The sequence below is a fragment of the Hoplias malabaricus genome, chromosome 16 (genome assembly GCF_029633855.1).
Source record: "Hoplias malabaricus isolate fHopMal1 chromosome 16, fHopMal1.hap1, whole genome shotgun sequence".
NCBI lineage: Eukaryota > Metazoa > Chordata > Actinopteri > Characiformes > Erythrinidae > Hoplias > Hoplias malabaricus.
In genome coordinates this window covers 23,846,621-23,864,237 of record NC_089815.1, presented here as the reverse complement: position 1 = coordinate 23,864,237, position 17,617 = coordinate 23,846,621, and the positions used below count along the sequence as shown (strand labels likewise).

The window sequence follows — 17,617 nt, the reverse complement described above, 5'->3', positions numbered from 1 at the left end:
AAATTTTTTTAGAAGATACTGGATGTTGTTTTTCTTATTATAGCTCAAGCACATCATAGAACCAAACCAACATATAAGTTGTACTATGACTGGAGAATATTGTTTTTATTTGCACTTTTAAAATATATATACACTATTATTTTCTTATATTATTAATATTTGTTCAGTGAATACAGCTTACATTGCACAAAATGTTCAGACTATCATGTATTTTTATTTTATTTGTATCTAAATGTTATCTAACTTAAGGAGATGTTATCTATTGTTGAAAACATGGAAATCAGCTGGAACTCTGGTTTCATCACAAAGTAAAAGGAAACAATGTTTATGGTTATGAGTGTGCTGCTGTTAAGAGACACACTAAAATGACAGGTGTAGTTGTAACAAAATAATCTGTTATTCACTTTAACTCTTCATGTTTTAAAGTTGTGACTAATTTGTGTATAGCCGTGTCTTTAACCGAGTACTTTAACCCACCCATGCACACTGTACTGTGTGTGTGTTTGTGTGAGAGAATGTATATATAAATGAAATTAAAAATATATAATATATATAAACATTTTATTTCAAGGGAATTTGTGTGTGTCAAATTATTGAAGTGAATCAAAAGCCCTGTTATGAATTTGGTATTGTGGACAAATCAAAATTTGAAAACATTTGCTCAAGAATAAATGATCACAACACACATTATAAACAGAAGTCTCGTTCATTTCACAGCCTATTATTGTTATAAACAAACAATTCCATTTTCTGTTTTGTCTGGCTGACTTTCAGTGTGTTCTTAATGTGGTGTCCCTGCACTTCCCCAGGGCCTCATTTGCATTGCAGCCAGCGGCTATTCTGAAGAAATAAAAGTAAACTCACAAATTTAAGACAGTCTTAAACAAATCTCCAAAGGAATTAGACGAAGCTTTTAAATCATGTCTGTCTCAGAAGGCATCCGAATGTCAAACCCATCACCATTCCTATGCTAACACGTTTTGACATCCAAAGCTAACACAAAAAGTCACAACACCATCAGTTTAGACTAGACAAAATGTACAAGCAATGTGTACAACAGTTTTATTACTTATTTTAAAAATACCTGTTTTTCACCTGTTGATGTCCCAGACCAAACACAAAAAGTTAGAATAAATAGATACAAACATCAGTTAATACATAAACATAAATCTGGACCAGGAATAAAGGCTATGTTTGATCCTGAGATGCACTTTTTATTGTGGATAAATATTTTAGTCTATGCAAACATATGGCAAAATATTAAGTTTGCTTCCATCTCCATACGTATCTAAGGAGATGCACTTAGTCCAGTCATACCAGTTGCCCCTACTGTCAAAACAGCCATTGACTCCTGACCAGTGCTGATTGTGTATCCTGCTGAGATCATCTGATGTGATGCCTCGACTTATTCCTGGAAGTTCTGTCTCAGAGATGCTTGGCACATTGAGACAGACTTTGTTGGAGTCTGTGAAATGGTCTTCTTCAAGCTTCAAGTATTCAGTTTTAAAAGAGTTTGACCCTGGCGTTTGACTTCCAGATGTTTTCAGCAAGTTATTTTGAAGGTTTAAGTAATATTTTACAATTTCATTTTGTGATAAATCTTTCCAGTTTGTCTTGTGCAAAGCATTGGGACATGAAGCAGGACGGCTTTGCTTCAGATTGTCAGATTCACTAACTTCTATCATTAAATTGTGCTGCTCCTCAATCTGGCTGGCACTTGAAGATCTAATCTGTTGTGTGAAGGGATCAAAGGTAAGTTTACGATTTTTCACTCGAGAAGGTTTACTATCCACTGTTGAATGTCCTTCCGTATTGACTGTATCGTCCTTTGACTGATGCTTTCTCCTCTTTCCCTCTGGGGCTTTGACATCTTTTTCAGTTTCCATGTTGGTGACTTCACTAAGTAAGCCAGAATGAGACCTTTTTGAGGTTCTAGATCTATGTGCCAAGGTATGCATTTGTTCAAGCGTTGTTTTCTCGTTGTTTTCAGGGGGTTCCCCATCAGAATATTGTGGCAAGGCCTCTTTTGGTTGTTGACCTTCAGTTTGCATACAGTAAATGGAAGAGTTTATTGGCAGTGCTGCAAATTGTTCTGAATCAGAACCAGCAAATGATGTTTGCCACTTGGTTGCTACTGATGGCTTAACTGTTCGAGGACTAGGAGAGATGCAATGATTTTGGAGTTTTTGCTGCTCCTTTGTATAAGCAGCTTTGTCCCGTCCATATTTTTGAAATACTGACGTTCTAAGGACTGTGGAAGCACTGGAATTTTTGCTGGGTTCAGGAGAAGTGAGACGAGGTTTGATGGTACTGGCTTTCTTCGTCAGTGACACACCAGAAAGAGTGTCTGGACCCTCTGCATTTTCATTGGCTGATGACAATGCAGGCATCTGCCCATAGACTTTTTGTTCAGCTTTGTGATTAATGTCATGCTGCTTGTCATTGTATGAGGAGTGCCCCTTGTGTAAAAGCTTCTTCTCTGTATCTGTCACAATCTGGACAGATTTAATTACGGGTAATGGCGGAGTGGTGTTGCATCCATTACCAGTGCTAAACAGTTCTTTTGGCAGTTTTTCGTTTTGCTGTGGCTCAATCAGCTTCTGCCAGTTACGTAGAAGCTTTTTTGCACGCTTAGCCAGATCCTCATCCCTGGTCCTCTTCCTCAAGTCATTTATCAACTTCCCAAGCCGGGTTTCCTTAAATAAAAAAGCACATACAGTTAGTTTCTCTAGAGCATGTTACATTACTGAACTTTAACTTAATACTCTCTTTTCTCCTTTAAGCATCAGAGTACATTTCTTTAAGGATTTTCTATATTACTATATTATAATAATTAGCTGAGATCCCTTAAGGTGAACGGTTACATGTGACATTTAATAGACAATGACAAAGTTGGAAAGAGTATGAATGGCATAAAGTGTAATCAATGATACCACTATTAAGAAAGCAAGTTCAAAACAGGAAATGCAGTCATGTCCAGCTTCGTTTTTGTCATTAGTCATTGATCCCACACTTTAACCAAACCTGAGCTAAATCTAGTAAATCATTTTTAACTTAGCCCTGTTTTAAATATGCAGCATTTTGTTTTGCACAGTTTATTTTTTTTAATGAAATGTAATCCAAACCACTTTTAATGACATAATTCCTTAAAGATTTCTCACCTCAAGTGCCTCCTTGGTAATTGGGTATTTCTCCAGATTGGATATTACATCCAATACAGCCACCATGTTGTGGATCTGTGAAATGACAGCAAGAATTACATTACTCAACAACCATTTCTGACACATGCCCAAAGGTGAGTCATGAGATGATTTTGTCAGGATTGAAAGATGCAGTGGTAAAAGCAGCAGTGGCAGTCCCAAAATCAGGAAGGAAGGAGAATCTGAGGTTAATGCATTGACGAGTGGCTGTAGTAATAAAATAGTGAGGTTAGAACGCGTGCAGGCTACAAATATTGGTAGATGGGGTGAAGCACAAGATTGGAAATTGCTGGTGGATGTAGAAAAAAAGCTGCAGGTTCCAGAGTGCATTGGGTTAACTACACTGAGGTCAGACATGGCGATCTACTCTGAAAGTTAACGGATAGTTTATTTCATAGAGTTAACAATTCCATTTGAGGATGCAGTAGATGAAGCATTCGAAAGAAAGAAGCTGAAGTACAGTTCGGCATCAGGGAGCGGAAACTAAGGGAAGCTTTGGAGGAGTTATCAGAAACAGCTGAAAGGTCTAGTCAGTGGTTGTGGATAAGGAGAGCACAGATTACTTGGGGATATGCACTGTAGAGATGCGATTGTGATTGCTGGTGATGTAGCATGTAAAGTTCACATTGAACTGGTGGCACTGAGCAAGCATTAACGGTGCCAGTGGGGCTAGGTACAGCCTTAGTCACCAGGGAGGCCAGTGTGGATTTACGGTTGTTGGTGGTAAAGGGTAAGGTAGGACTGTAAAGCTGGCTTGAAAGGGGGTGAGTCTGGGCTGCCAAACTTCATCATTGAGCCTTCTGGAGGTTTTGTGGCATTCAGCGAAACACCAATGAGAGGAGGTACCTAACTGAAGACCCCTGTGAAGAGCTAGTGATACTATGGGTGGTTTGGGTACTCATGTGATGGGCTCAATGTAGTTATTAAGGATAGCCAGTTGCTGATAGCATCATAAGCGGCTACAGCATCCTTAGTGTTGAGGTATAGGATTCAACAAGGATTTTTTGGGCTGCAGGTAGGAAGAGAGTGTGGTGGGCCCTATGTAAAGCTCTAATGGATTGACATAGGATATTTTACATCTTATCTTGTGTATGATTATGGTAATCAAACAAAATTGCACTTCCTGCAGTACAGGTTTATTCAGAGATCAATACAGAAAACAAACAAACCTTTAATATTACAGTATTACAGGTTCTGCAAGCAAAGTATAAAATTTGATGTTGATTTATTCCAGGGTTGGGGAATTCTAGCTCTGATTCCTGCACAATTTGGAGATGTTCCTTCTGAAACACACCTGATTCTGCTCATTAGGTAACTGGCTGATGCAGTTAATAAATTTAACCACTTTTATTTGAAGGTCTTCAAGAAAAATATCACAGTAAAAAAAAGACATAAAATTAACACTTAAATAGAAAACCTAGCAGAAAACGAGAATGACCAAAATAGACAACTCATGCCACCTCCACCATCAATCTGTTTTGAATCATATGGCAATAGCAACAAATTACAGTTATTTTCCAGACTTTAAATCTGTCAATGCTATGCTTTGAGGCATTTTCTTACGCAAGGCAATGTATCATAGGAAATTATCTTGCTGTTACATACTGGAAGCTTCCTGGGCCCCCAGAAACAAGTCCTGACTGAAAGTTAAGAGGTTTCATTACATTTAAATGAACTCTCAAATGTGCACCTGCAAAATATTATCAGAAATATGTTGGGTTTCTGTTCACCACATGGTTTAAAAAGACATGCAAATTTTAGACTTGTGTTCCAGTAATTAGACTTTTTTGAGAGATATTTCAGATAGAGTTATAAGAATCTGCTCAAATTGCAGTGAAATAAATATAGATTAGGTCTGTAATGTATTTCATGGCAAGATTTTTTTTAATGTTGTTGGTGTTGATGTAAGGTACAGCTTTTCTTTAACACATTTTGATCACATTCATTACAGTCTGCATTTAGCAGCAGGCAGCACAATCTCTAATTGTAATTTCCTACAGTCTTTCCACTTTAAATCTCATTGTGAAGTAAGCAAAAAGAAATGCTGAAAAAAAGTTAACTGAAATCTGTGCCAGCTGGACAGTTCACATGAGTGTAGACTACAGACTGCTTTTTTCTTCAGTCTGAGATTGTACAGTAATCTTATTAAGTGTTAATGTAATATAGGTGTGAGTTTCTTCAGTGGGAAGGTGACAGCTGGGCACAACTGGATTATTTACAATAACAATTAAAACCCGACTTAATTTGTAATATCACCCAATGTTACACAGTGGATAAGTCTGTTTACAGAGCCAGTGTAGGTCTCCTTTGTGCCCACGTTCATAGTGTTTATCACGGAGAGGTCTACTCTACATTACTGTACATGATAAAGACTAAAACCAGTCAAAATATGCACAAAGCTCTGTTACACACAAACTCATCTTGTTAACGGTATCGACCGCAGAGGTGCTCTAAGGTAAACATTAGTCACACGATAAAGCGCCTCAGACTGGCTCTGACAGTGCCCTGTTCCAGATATAACTGAACTCAATTGCTCTTTTGTTACTTACATTACTCTGTCCGTCTGTGGCTTGAAGCAGTCTGTCTCTCAGCTGCTGCGGGCTGCTCGAGCCTGTTGTCATGGCCGTTAAGCAGTGTCGGTAATTCTCCAGACCGAAACCTTTAGCAGACTAAAAGCCGCTGGTGAAACCGAAAGGTAAGTGCTACATAACGAGCTCTGTCCGCCGAGGACACAGTGAACTCAGCTGGACTGAAGAGCACAGCGATGTGAGAAACACACAGGGCCGCTACCAGCCTTTCCTTTCTTTTACACGTGACCACCGTTGGCCAATCACAGCCGATCGCCGCGCGCACCACGGGAAATCTCTCAGCCAAGGAAGTTCTGGAAAAACGACGTTGCTACGGAAACCGTGTCTCCAGCTTAAACCCGCGCCACAATGGCTCATGACAATGTTGAAAAAATCTGATTGTGACGCGATCAAACTGATTCTTACCGTGTCACACTTCGAGGCTCCACGCGGAGATAAAGGTTGTACGTGTAAAACGTATAACGTACACAACACGTGGCCAAATGTTTGTGAACACCAGCTAATTCTGGAACATTCGTGCATTCATTCGTTCACTCGTCCCTCCGTATCATCTTCATCCTGATAGGAGTCGCTGTAGCTCATGAAAAAAATTCGCCTAAAATCACAAGTATTAAAGGAAGTCTACCCCCTTTGCTGCAGTAATAGTATTCCTACTGGAATACTGCTATAAGGATGTGGCAGCATTTCGCTGTAAAAAAACGAGGTCAGGTAGTTTTTGCTGGAGAATAGCATCATGTGATTTGGGGATACGTAAGCAATAATTAAAGTGGGGAGGAAAATAAAATAAAAGAAAGGTTAATATTCATCTTAAACACTTCCACTTCACAAACAAAGGGATAATGCATGATCCTCTGCAACATTTATCTAAGGGTGTACTGACACTAGGCATTATGAACAGTGCCTGAGCAAGTTACACCACCAGTGACCAATTTGTTTAAGTGTGATTATTCTGTATATCCAGGACACGGAACTTGAATGTGATACCAGTGAAGCTATACTAAAAACAATCATTTATCATTTATTCCAAAGCCATTCCCAAGTACACATGAATATGCAATGCCTGACTACAGGATTTAGTATGGATTTATTCTCTTAATATATACCTACTTCAAGTGCATATCCATGTCCATGAAACATCACCTTGAGATAAACTGAAACTATTGTGTCAACTTTTTCCAGGTCTCACAAGGGTTTACCCCTTGAGTCACAACTATATGTGATCTGAACTTTGAGGGGAAAACCCTCTGAAAGAAAATGTAATGGGCAAATGATGTCATTCTTAACCTTAATGCATTTTGAAATAGTGCCAAATACCTAAAATATCATTGATTGGATTGCAAAATTCAGATAAAACATTTTTTGAAAAATTTATTTCTTTTTGACCAGTCATCAGTTAACATGAACTGAGGTAATGGAAGTGGCTTTTAATAAAAAGATAGTCCCCCAGAAACAAAAAGTGCCAGTAAAATGTACAAAATTCATTTGGATTGACAAAAATCATACATAAAATTTAAAGCATCTTTTAAAATGTATGATATCTTCATTTTAGAACAATCCTGAAACAAACAAAAATCTTGACAAAACAAAAAACCTCACAAACTGTTAATATATCACATTTTATCAAATATTCTTAACATAACTTTCAATTTAAATTTAATTACACTTACACTCTTATGTAAACAGGAGATAAAATATTGAGGAACCTTAAGACAATAATTTTAAAGCAACATCAGCAGCCAAAATTAGCTTAGCCACTTTATTTCCCATGCTTCTTCAAGGTTGTGGCTTAACTTTCACTGAAGGTCAGGATGTAATGAGGTGGAACAGTTATGGATACATCTAATGTCTGCAAGATAAAAGTTTTTTTTTTTTTGCTGTGCTGTTATGACCCACTGATATCATGGCATGACTTCTTTCAGAGAATTCCTGGATAAGAGGCATTCCTCTAATCAACTTAAATAAATAATCAAAAAAAACCTTAAGGATAACTACCAGATGTTGTTATTAAATAAAGAAAATCACTGGTGTTCCTCTAATGGAAAAACCAACAAATTTATTATTGCACTCTTTTTTAATTAATAGATTATGAAGTGTGCAGCTGATATTCACAAACACTTTTCATATATTCTTGTGACCACAAGAACACCAGCCGACAAACAAATTTAAGTAATCTTTGTTAAATATCAGTTTTACATGAACAAAAGACTATTTATGGGTTTCAAACAACTGACCTCTTAGCCTCTGGCTTACTGCTTGGAACAGAGTAAAATATAAGACATTATTGATAAATATCTTGCTCTAAGGGATTGGTACTTGGTCCTATACCCAACATTGGAGTACCCCAATCTGCCCAAAAAAGAAGAAAAGAACCAAGGATTGTCCTTTACAGTCACACTTTTCTCCAGTTTGGCAAAGTTGTGTTACGATCCAAATAACCTAAAGACAATAAGAAAAATCTTTTAGTAAACAAATATTGCTTAAACATAAAAATTTAATGTATAACAAACAATACAATCTATAGACATGTACATCATGTAATAAATATACTCACAAGATCATGCAGAACATTATGAAGATGTTCCACAGAGCTATGAATATGCGGAAGTACCTCAGGCTCAGTAAAAACTCTCTGATATTATCACCTGCAAATAAGAATTAGAAAGACTAAACTACAGCAGTGATTTTCAATCTAGAAATTGGAGATTCCCAACCAGTTCACAATTTTACTTTGTTCTAATTCACAGGGGTGTCTGTGGGTTTTCGTGATTCTGCTTTATTAATCAGCTAGTCTTTAAATACCTGGTTTTGTACGCTCTTGTATTTTGGCTTAAACCTGCAGCCACAACAGTCCCAACAGATTAGGCCACAAATCATCAGTAGACACCAAAGTCAATTAAGCAGTTTTGAGGGAAATTGAGGATTCATTTTCTGACTAGTAGCCACCACGGTCTGTCACTGCTCATTTGCAAATAGCTGAAGAAATCTCAACAGGATTGTGGCACTGAATTCGCCCATTTCCTGTCACTCACTCTCGTGTTACAGAACGCCAGAATGTTGCTGACTCTCAATGAAAATAAATGACTTCTTGTTGTGTGTATGCATGGTATGTCAGAAAACCTGGAATAAAATAAGCATTTCTGATTTTGCACAGCACCTTCTATAGAGTGCAGAGACTTTAAACTTTTCCTCCAGTTACATTTAAAAAAATGTAATGATTAAATATGGCAAAAACAAGAAAGGAGAAGAAAGAGAACTGAAAAGAGAAAAATGTCTAAATACCAGAACTGCTACCTGATCCTCAGCTCTCATGCTGAACAGAGCTGTGGCTTGTTCTGGTTTAAAAGAACAGGTGCCGAAACCAGTCGTTCTGGACAGGGCAGTTTGGACACTGAGAGAAAAGTTCTGTCGTGTTTGATCCTTGTGGTATTTTGACCAAATGCATATAACAGACCACAGAATGGTGTCAACTTGTGGAAGAGGGGTATAATATATCCTCTTAAAAAAACATTAGTGTCTGACTGAAACGTGTTCCCAAGAAGGAACAATAAAGGTTTGTACACTCTGTCCACTCATTGGTTACTCTATTAAGACAGAGACAATAGTTAATCTGCTTCTCTACATATCTTTTATCTTCAGCGCTGCTTACAGGCCGCTGCCCACAGGATGATTTTATTTATTTTGTGGACTATACTCAGTTCAGCAGTAACCCTCAGGTGTTTAAAGATGTACTATAAAGCTGTATGTTTTTAGCCACTGACTGTATATTAGATATATAACTGTTACCTGTACTAGAGCGCCCTCCTTCATCTCCGAAACCGTGCGACTGAGACTCTTTCTTTTTCCTGAAAACAAACTAGAGTTTAGCCCAGAGTATGAGGATTACAAAAATAACCAATAAACAAGTTAATCAACACATACTCGCCATAAATACCAGCAGACGTTAATACTTACAGTTTAAAGTTTAATACGGCTCCAGCATTCACTAACAGAGTGCTGTAAATAAAGACAAACAAACACATACATAAATGCCAACACAAACTGAAACAGGGTATGACGTGGAAACGCCGCGCGTCAGAAAGCTATTTCACAAAACACACAGTACAACATCCACTGTTATCCAACGGACACAAACGTATGGAAGTTTGTCGTTAACAGTAAACTCATACATAGTGATATTTTTTACAGGAGAAGAGACATTTACCCGAAAATGAGCAAATCTCCGATCATTTTGACACTTTTTAGTCTTCCCTGTTCTTCTCTTGGATGTTCATATGGTGAATGGAGGGCGCTGAAACCGTACTGTCGCCACCTGCTGGTCGCCGTCCACCATAAACATTTACAACAACAGACTACACCGAACACAGACGCTAGAATGGACAAATTAAACTGTGTGTTTCCAAAACTGCCTCCATCTCATTCTACATTTATTATGAAATTAAAAGCATTTGTATAAATTTGCCTGCTGATGACATCTATATAACACAATAACCTCGGGCTCATAAGCAACTGCCCAACTGACAATCGACCCACAGTATATTCACCTAGGAAAATTCAAAACGGGGTGAACTATCTAATCTAAGGGACATTTTACTCACTTTGGACAGAGACTAGTGTATATTCGCCAGGGTTATAAGGTTTATGAGCTGTTTTTTATGTATTTTAAGGACCTGATACACAGGTGATGTTTTTCAGTAATCTCATTATAGCATAAAATAATCATATCCTATTTAAAATAGTCTGTAAGTTAATTTAAAAAAAAAGTGTATAATATTTAATGGTATGTTTAACTAATACTCTTGCATCCAAATATTTTTTCTTCAAAATTAATTCATTTTGAGGCGTTGTATGATGTCTATTATAGTCATTAGAAAGGCATATATAGATAACCTTTTTTAATCAGTGTACATTCTATGAAGCTTAAAATTTAAGTGATGTGAACCTACCACTTTGAGTATATGTAACTGTTCTTTCACAAATGACACTTTCCATCAAGCAAAGTTACTTCCTGTATAAGCAATTGATGTTTCTATTAGTTTTTGTAGATGTATTTATTTATAGCATATTCAGGGATGTCTCCTCTGGCCTCATTCAAACCTCTGATTCTCTGATGGGGATGAGCATGATGATGATGATGAGGGTGCACTAGATTCACGTAAAAGGCTCCATAGGGGGCGCTAATTCTGCGGTCCTTTCTTGAAGTGCTGCGTTAAGCCAGAGCTCGGAGCTGCAGATGAGGTGCTGCTGTGTATTAATAGGAGGGTTTAAGTAACCACAGTTGCTTTACTCGGGGAGACGGACACAGGGGGCTTGAGGCGAGCTGCCTCAGTCTAACACTCAACACACACTCACACACACTCAGCTTTCTCTGTTCATGTGCTAGTGACATCAGCCGCACAACCATGGAGGTGTTGGATATCCTAAATCTGGGGGAAATTGCACACTATTTCTCCAAAATGGCCATGTTTCCAGTTTTCGATCTCGCCTATTACATTGTGTCCATACTCTACCTCAAGTATGAACCAGGTAAGTGTGTGGCTGCGTTTTTCACTTGCGCATGCTATGCCTGGATGTTTAGAGATGTTTAACACTGTTGTATTGCCTGGTGGATGTGTATGGGATGATGTTACATCCAGGTCAATTAAGTGATTTGCCTATTAGGGATTTACAATTAAGCTAACACTCATCCAAGGCTCTGTTAGATTCACTATTAGAAACCATTAAATACCATTTAAAGTGATGCCATGAACTGGCACTCATCTTTAGGTTATTCTTCAGTCCTCCCCCCACACGTTTTCTCCTTATTTTAGCGTTAAGGAGATACTCAAATCCCCCTCCTCGAAATGTGATAGAGGGAGAGGGCACATAGCAGAGTGCAATAAATAGACTTGCCCTAAATAGACAGCAAGAGCACCTCCTTCACTCCCATTAAAACCACTGTCCAGGAGCACATGGAAACAGCCTATAGGAATGCTCCAAACTGGACAAACATAATAAGTTTTAATGGGCTAGTGAGCACAGAGCAAATCTGAGTATGGTTTTAATGATTTCTTTGTACACGTGTGATTGATTATTTATGGCATATGACTGACCTGTCTATTATTCCCTTATGAGGCTGTGGAGTTAAAACTAATCTAATGAGCACAGGGTGACAGACATGTGATTCCCAGTGGTGCCATTATTCTGTGGTTAATCTGTGAATCATAATAAATTTCCAGCTGTTCAAAAGTATCATTTTACTAAAACAATCCACTATAAATACCTATATTTATTTATTTGCTCTTTCATATTATAATTCAAGTGACATATTCATTATAATTCTTCTTTTTTGGCTGTATTAATGTTATATGTATTTTTTTACATTTTATGTATTAATTTATATCAAATATAATATACGTTTTTAGCTTTTGTACTCCCAAGAATGCAGTTTTAGAGTCTGCTGCAGTTGTTTGTAACGCTGAACTCTTTGAACTCTTATTGCTAATGAAAACCTTTTTGCAAAGCTTTTTTGTAAGCTTTTTCAACTTGACAGCACAGGTGAATAATATCTGTGTCAAAATACATAGTGTAAAAATTGCTTTTAAGTATCAAGATATAATATTACATACCCTACCTCACTGGGAGCCCAAAGGACAGATTAAGATACATCTAATAATGTTAATGTAATTTTTGGCAGTTTATTCAATAAATAGCCATGAAAAAAGAAAGCAAGAAAAGCAGACCCTACGCATGTACCATTTAATGTTCAGGCTCATTGTTCGGAGTCAGTGTAACAGTTGCTCTCTCACGCCATTCACGTCTCATGAATGAGCTCGGACGTTGGGGGTCAAAGGTCAAAACCACTCAGCCAGTTGCTTCCAACAGGTTTGAGGTTTATTTTTAGTCAACATTTGATAGGATCACATCTCTGTCAGAATGCCTAGCGAATGTCCTCTCTTGCTCAGGCCACACCTGTTCCATAAGATCTCTTCATCCATGGAGCTTCAGACCCTGGGAAGACCTCTTCCATCTCAACTTACCCTTGATATTTGTCTTAATGTATAAAACATTTAGTTGAATTTTCCAGGCCATGTTTTGATTACCCTGACTGTACCCATGTTGTTTCAGCGGACCACAGACAAAAGATAACTCTTTCATACGTTGTTCTGTGACGTCCTATGATGTGTCCAAAAAAGGAATTATTAATGTAATATGTTTATATTTATGAGAATTCTGAGGTGATGGTAATGTGTTTGTGTCGTCTGCAGGCTCAGTGGAGGTGTCCCGCAGAAGCCCCGTTGCCTCATGGCTGTGTGCGATGCTCTATTGCTTTGGGAGCTACATCCTGGCAGACATCATGCTCGGACACAGCCCCGTTGACTATTTCCATAATAACAGCCACATCCTCCTGGCCTCAGCTGTGTGGTAAGAGTCTTTGGAATAGAACAGTAAACTGGCACAATGCAGCACAAAGGATTTCCATAAGTATTTACATAACCTGTTTGTGCTAGGTTTCAGAGATGTAGTTTTTATGCAGGAGAGACCGTTTTAAAGGTAAAGATAAGACCTCTATTAAAGAAATGATCGAATAACTTGAATATGTTGGCACTGTTGTAAATAAAGTAGTTCAAAGGATTTATGTACAGATGTGTAAAAATGAATGATTTCAATAAAGTACTGTCAAGTAGAAATAAGGCTTACATAAAGCAAACTAAGTCCAAATATGTCCTTATATCTTCAAAACTAAAGTTCTAATGCAACTTTAAATGTAAATGTAACTTCAATATATTATTGAAGCTTTTTAACAGCATTTTTTTTAAACTGAAAGTCAAAGTATTATGGACATATTCATTTTGAAGTTGTAACCTGTAAACTGCAGATTCATTCATTTGTTGATGCTACAATGGACAATTTACTTAATCCACGTTAGTTACTTGGCTAAATCATTTTTTAATAACAATATTTTTGTCTTTTCATTAATGAACACAACAGGTATCTCATCTTCTTCTGTCCCTTAAACCTGTTCTACAAATGTGTGGCATTCCTGCCCATCAAACTGGTGCTGGTGGCCATGAAAGAAGTCGTCCGCACTCGTAAAATTGTTGCTGGAGTCCACCACGCTCACCATGCCTATCATCACGGCTGGTTCATCATGGTTATTACTGGCTATGTTAAGGGTGAGTATGTGAAATATTAGAAGGAAATATTTTCATTTAAATTAATGTCTTTAAAATAATCGCTTAGGCATTTAAATGAAGACCCGTACTGTAGATGTTTTATGCAAGAAGCCAGAAACCTTTGAGCTGAGAAAAGCAAAACACAGAAGAGAGAGATTGTTTTGGGTTTGCTCTCTAATAGTTAGGATAATCTTAGCATGAGAACTGTACAGTGAAGCGTGTTAATCCTGATGTGGCTTCTGAGGTTTGGAACGCTATTCCCACCTGACACTCATTCTCTTAATGTCCTTGTAGGGTCAGGAGTAGCTCTCATGTCAAATTTCGAGCAACTGCTGCGTGGAGTGTGGAGGCCAGAGACCAATGAAATTCTCAGTATGTCATTGTAAGTGCTCCTTTTTTTTTTGCCCTAATTTGAGTTCTGCATTGTCTTACTAAACTCCCAAGACTTCTGAAGACTCTAATTCATATGCTTAAACAATGCTCAAATAATTTTGAATAAAATGCCCATCTCTAAGGCATACAGTTATTTTCCATGGACAATAATTTGATATATTTCTCTGTAATTTGGAAAAAAAAAAACATACAAACAAAATAAAGCCTTATAGCAAAATTCAGTGTGCAGGTGCTGAAGCAAAAATAATTGTATGTGGTGATCATTTTTCAGAGGTCATTAATCTTAATAATTCTTTCTGCATATTTGTCCAGCCCTACCAAAGCCAGTCTATATGGAGCCATTCTGTTTACACTCCAAGAGGCACACTGGATTCCAGTGTCCAAGAGCACACTCATATGCATCTTCACTCTGTTTATGGCAACTTCCAAGGTATGGCTTTGGTTCTTTTAAGACCTGATAGCTTTTATTTATATATATAATAGAAAACTGGGCGGCACGGTGGTGCAGCAGGTAGTGTCGCAGTCAAACAGCTCCAGGAACCTTGAGGTTGTGGGTTCGAGTCCCGCTCTGGGTGACTGTCTGTGAGGAGTTGGTGTGTTCTCCCCATGTCCGCGTGGGTTTCCTCCGGGTGCTCCGGTTTCCTCCCACAGTCCAAAAACACACGTTGGTAGGTGGATTGGCGACTCAAAAGTGTCCGTAGGTGTGAGTGAATATGTGTGTGTGTGTGTTGCCCTGTGAAGGACTGGCGCCCCTTCCAGGGTGTATTCCCGCCTTGCGCCCAATGATTCCAGGTAGGCTCTGGACCCACCGCAACCCTGAACTGGATAAGCGCTTACAGATAATGAATGAATGAATGAATAATAGAAAACTGAACGTCTTTCCCTTGAACATCTCATGTAAATAATTTTAAAGTTTCAAAATATAGAATTTCTTCCTCAGTCCTTATGATCCATATTAAAAAACTAAACAGTAAAAACTGTCTGTTTTGAATATACAATTTTTGTATTGTCACATAACCAACATATGTACACATCAGTTTTACCACAGTGCTTTATTCTGACTGATGTTATATGTTTGCATATATTCTTTGACTATATCATGTTGAATGACATTTTTTCTTTTTAAATATTAGATTCTGAGTTTTTTTTCCTGGTCCTCTGTAAAATAACATGGTTTTATTAAAAATAATCAGCTTACTCTGTTGACCCCTCCTTAACTCTTTTGCAGGTGGTCATGACTGCTCGCCACTCTCACGGATCACCCTTTGCTCTGGTTGAGTCCTGGCTCTGCCATCTGCTGTTTGGTTCTCCACTGGGTGGTGAAGATGCCCATGACCATCATCATCATCATGCCGCTCCAGTGGCTACTGCTGCCCCAGCCTCTCCAGCCAAAAACAAGGAGGAATTGAGTGAAGGCACTCGCAAGAGGAAGTCAAAGAAAGCAGAGTAGAAAGACACCCAACGTCTTGTTAGAAGGCAATGAAAAAAATTCTTCAACCAACTACTGGCATCTGAAGTCCCCTCTCAGGCCATTTTTGATACAGAGGTTTCCATTTGTCAGTGGAAAAAGGGCAGGAGTCTCAGGAGTCTGATTTTAACCAGTTTTTTAAATGGTGCTTTAAATGACAGATACATAGGGACTCTGTAAATAGCTCACCAACACTTCCCACCCTTCCCATGAATATACAATAAGTGAATGTCTCTATTTATTATGTACCTTGCTTTCCATCAGTTCAGCTCTATTCCCCTGTCTCCAGAAGCTTGTGGTGATCTATGCTATGGACATTAAATCACTGGATTACTAAGCACAATTAGAGGTGAAACTGTTGCAGCCCATTTAGTTACAGGAAATAACATTTGAGGCATCGTAAAAAATCTGAAGGAACGGCCAAAGTAATGATCTTAATATTACTGCGCAAGGCTGTTTTTTTGTCATATTTCATTTGACAGTATGGTATTTTCAAAAATAAATCTATTTTCCAATCAGATGTTATTTCTTTGAGGATGACTTGTTGTTTCGTTCATTTTCTGTAACCCTTTAATCCTGTTCAGGGCCCAAAGCCTACCCAGAATCACTAGTCCGTCACAGGGCATCACCCACTCACACCCAATAACTTATGTTTTTGAAGGAACTTTTGGTAGGGAACAAGAGCACCCGGAGGAAACCCACACAGTCATGGTGAGAACACACCAAACATCTAACAGGCATTGACCCAAAGTGGGGGTTGAACCCACAGTCCCAGGATTCTAGAGCTGTGTGACAACAACACTACCAGGTGCACCACTGTGCTGCCCTGTGGTTTTGTTTTTAACACAGATAAAATATACAGCCCTTTCACAGAGATTTCCTTATTGTGAGATGGCTCTCTGCCACAGGAGCTATTACAATTGAAGTAAGTTGTACTTTAAAATAAGCACAAAAATGATACTGTAAGTTTCTGTCTTGTGTTTTTGTGCACAGACAATGACCAAATCCTAATGCTCTACATGCTAATGCTCTAAATTCTCTAAGGCTCTGACTATGTCAGCCTATTCTCTTATCATCAGCTGGCTGGAATAAATAAAACACCTGAGTATACATACTTTCATTAGGCACAAGTGTGAAATTGTTTTAGGCAACTGTAACTAATGTAAACCTAGGTTATGACTGAGCTAAACCCAGCTATGACTGAGCTAAACCCGGGTATTACTGAGGTATTACTTACCTAAACTTGGCTATGGTTGAGCTAAGTCTTGTTTAAGACTGAACTAAACACGGCTGTTTTATATATGTTTGAGCACAAATTAAGCTTTGGTTGAGGTTAACTTGGTGGCTGAGGTAAACTTGGCTGTGGCTGAGTTAAATCATTTAAGTCTGAGGTAAAGTCAGTTATGACTGGTGTAAACTTGACTATAATGAATGTAAACCTATGGCTAAGCTAAACTGCTATGGTGAAGCTAAATGTGCTCTAATTGAGGTCAGCTGTCTTCACCTGTCCCATAAGTTGGCCAACAGACTGTTGCTTGTTGGATGTATTTTGAACAGCAGTAATAAATACTTACAACTTTGGTTAATAATGGAACATTATTGGTGACAAAATATTTAAATGGAAATACCAACAAAATTACATAAGCATGTAAGAGTAAAAACAATGTGTATTTAAAGAGAAACAAGAAAAACAGCAATACAACACCAAAACATTCAAATCTAAAATGTGGATTACAGCTTTATGGATTACATTTGATATCTTTGTAAGTAAATGTAGGGAGTAATCTAGAAAAGCAAAGAAAGACTAATCAAAAC

At 38.0% G+C, this 17,617-nt stretch overlaps 3 protein-coding genes across 3 annotated transcripts; 1 reads left to right on the top strand and 2 right to left on the bottom strand.

Annotated features, from left to right (window-relative positions):
- Positions 1-127: 127 nt before the first annotated feature.
- Positions 128-6,078, bottom strand: LOC136671874 (mediator of RNA polymerase II transcription subunit 26-like). The gene is made up of 3 exons (XM_066647749.1): positions 5,750-6,078; positions 3,162-3,236; positions 128-2,696 (listed from the first exon to the last, which is right to left on the bottom strand). The coding sequence occupies exons 1-3, from the start codon at positions 5,819-5,821 to the stop codon at positions 1,233-1,235; spliced, it is 1,611 nt and encodes a 536-aa protein (XP_066503846.1). The 5' UTR covers positions 5,822-6,078; the 3' UTR covers positions 128-1,232.
- A 1,096-nt stretch (positions 6,079-7,174) lies between these two features.
- Positions 7,175-10,103, bottom strand: smim7 (small integral membrane protein 7). Its single transcript, XM_066648090.1, has 5 exons — positions 9,990-10,103; positions 9,740-9,781; positions 9,572-9,630; positions 8,340-8,430; positions 7,175-8,224 (listed from the first exon to the last, which is right to left on the bottom strand). Exons 1-5 carry the CDS (start codon positions 10,013-10,015, stop codon positions 8,209-8,211), a joined length of 234 nt encoding a protein of 77 aa, XP_066504187.1. The 5' UTR covers positions 10,016-10,103; the 3' UTR covers positions 7,175-8,208.
- A 983-nt stretch (positions 10,104-11,086) lies between these two features.
- tmem38a (transmembrane protein 38A) lies at positions 11,087-16,284 on the top strand. The gene is made up of 6 exons (XM_066648205.1): positions 11,087-11,311; positions 13,033-13,189; positions 13,757-13,941; positions 14,236-14,323; positions 14,647-14,764; positions 15,563-16,284. The coding sequence occupies exons 1-6, from the start codon at positions 11,188-11,190 to the stop codon at positions 15,782-15,784; spliced, it is 894 nt and encodes a 297-aa protein (XP_066504302.1). The 5' UTR covers positions 11,087-11,187; the 3' UTR covers positions 15,785-16,284.
- Positions 16,285-17,617: the final 1,333 nt, after the last annotated feature.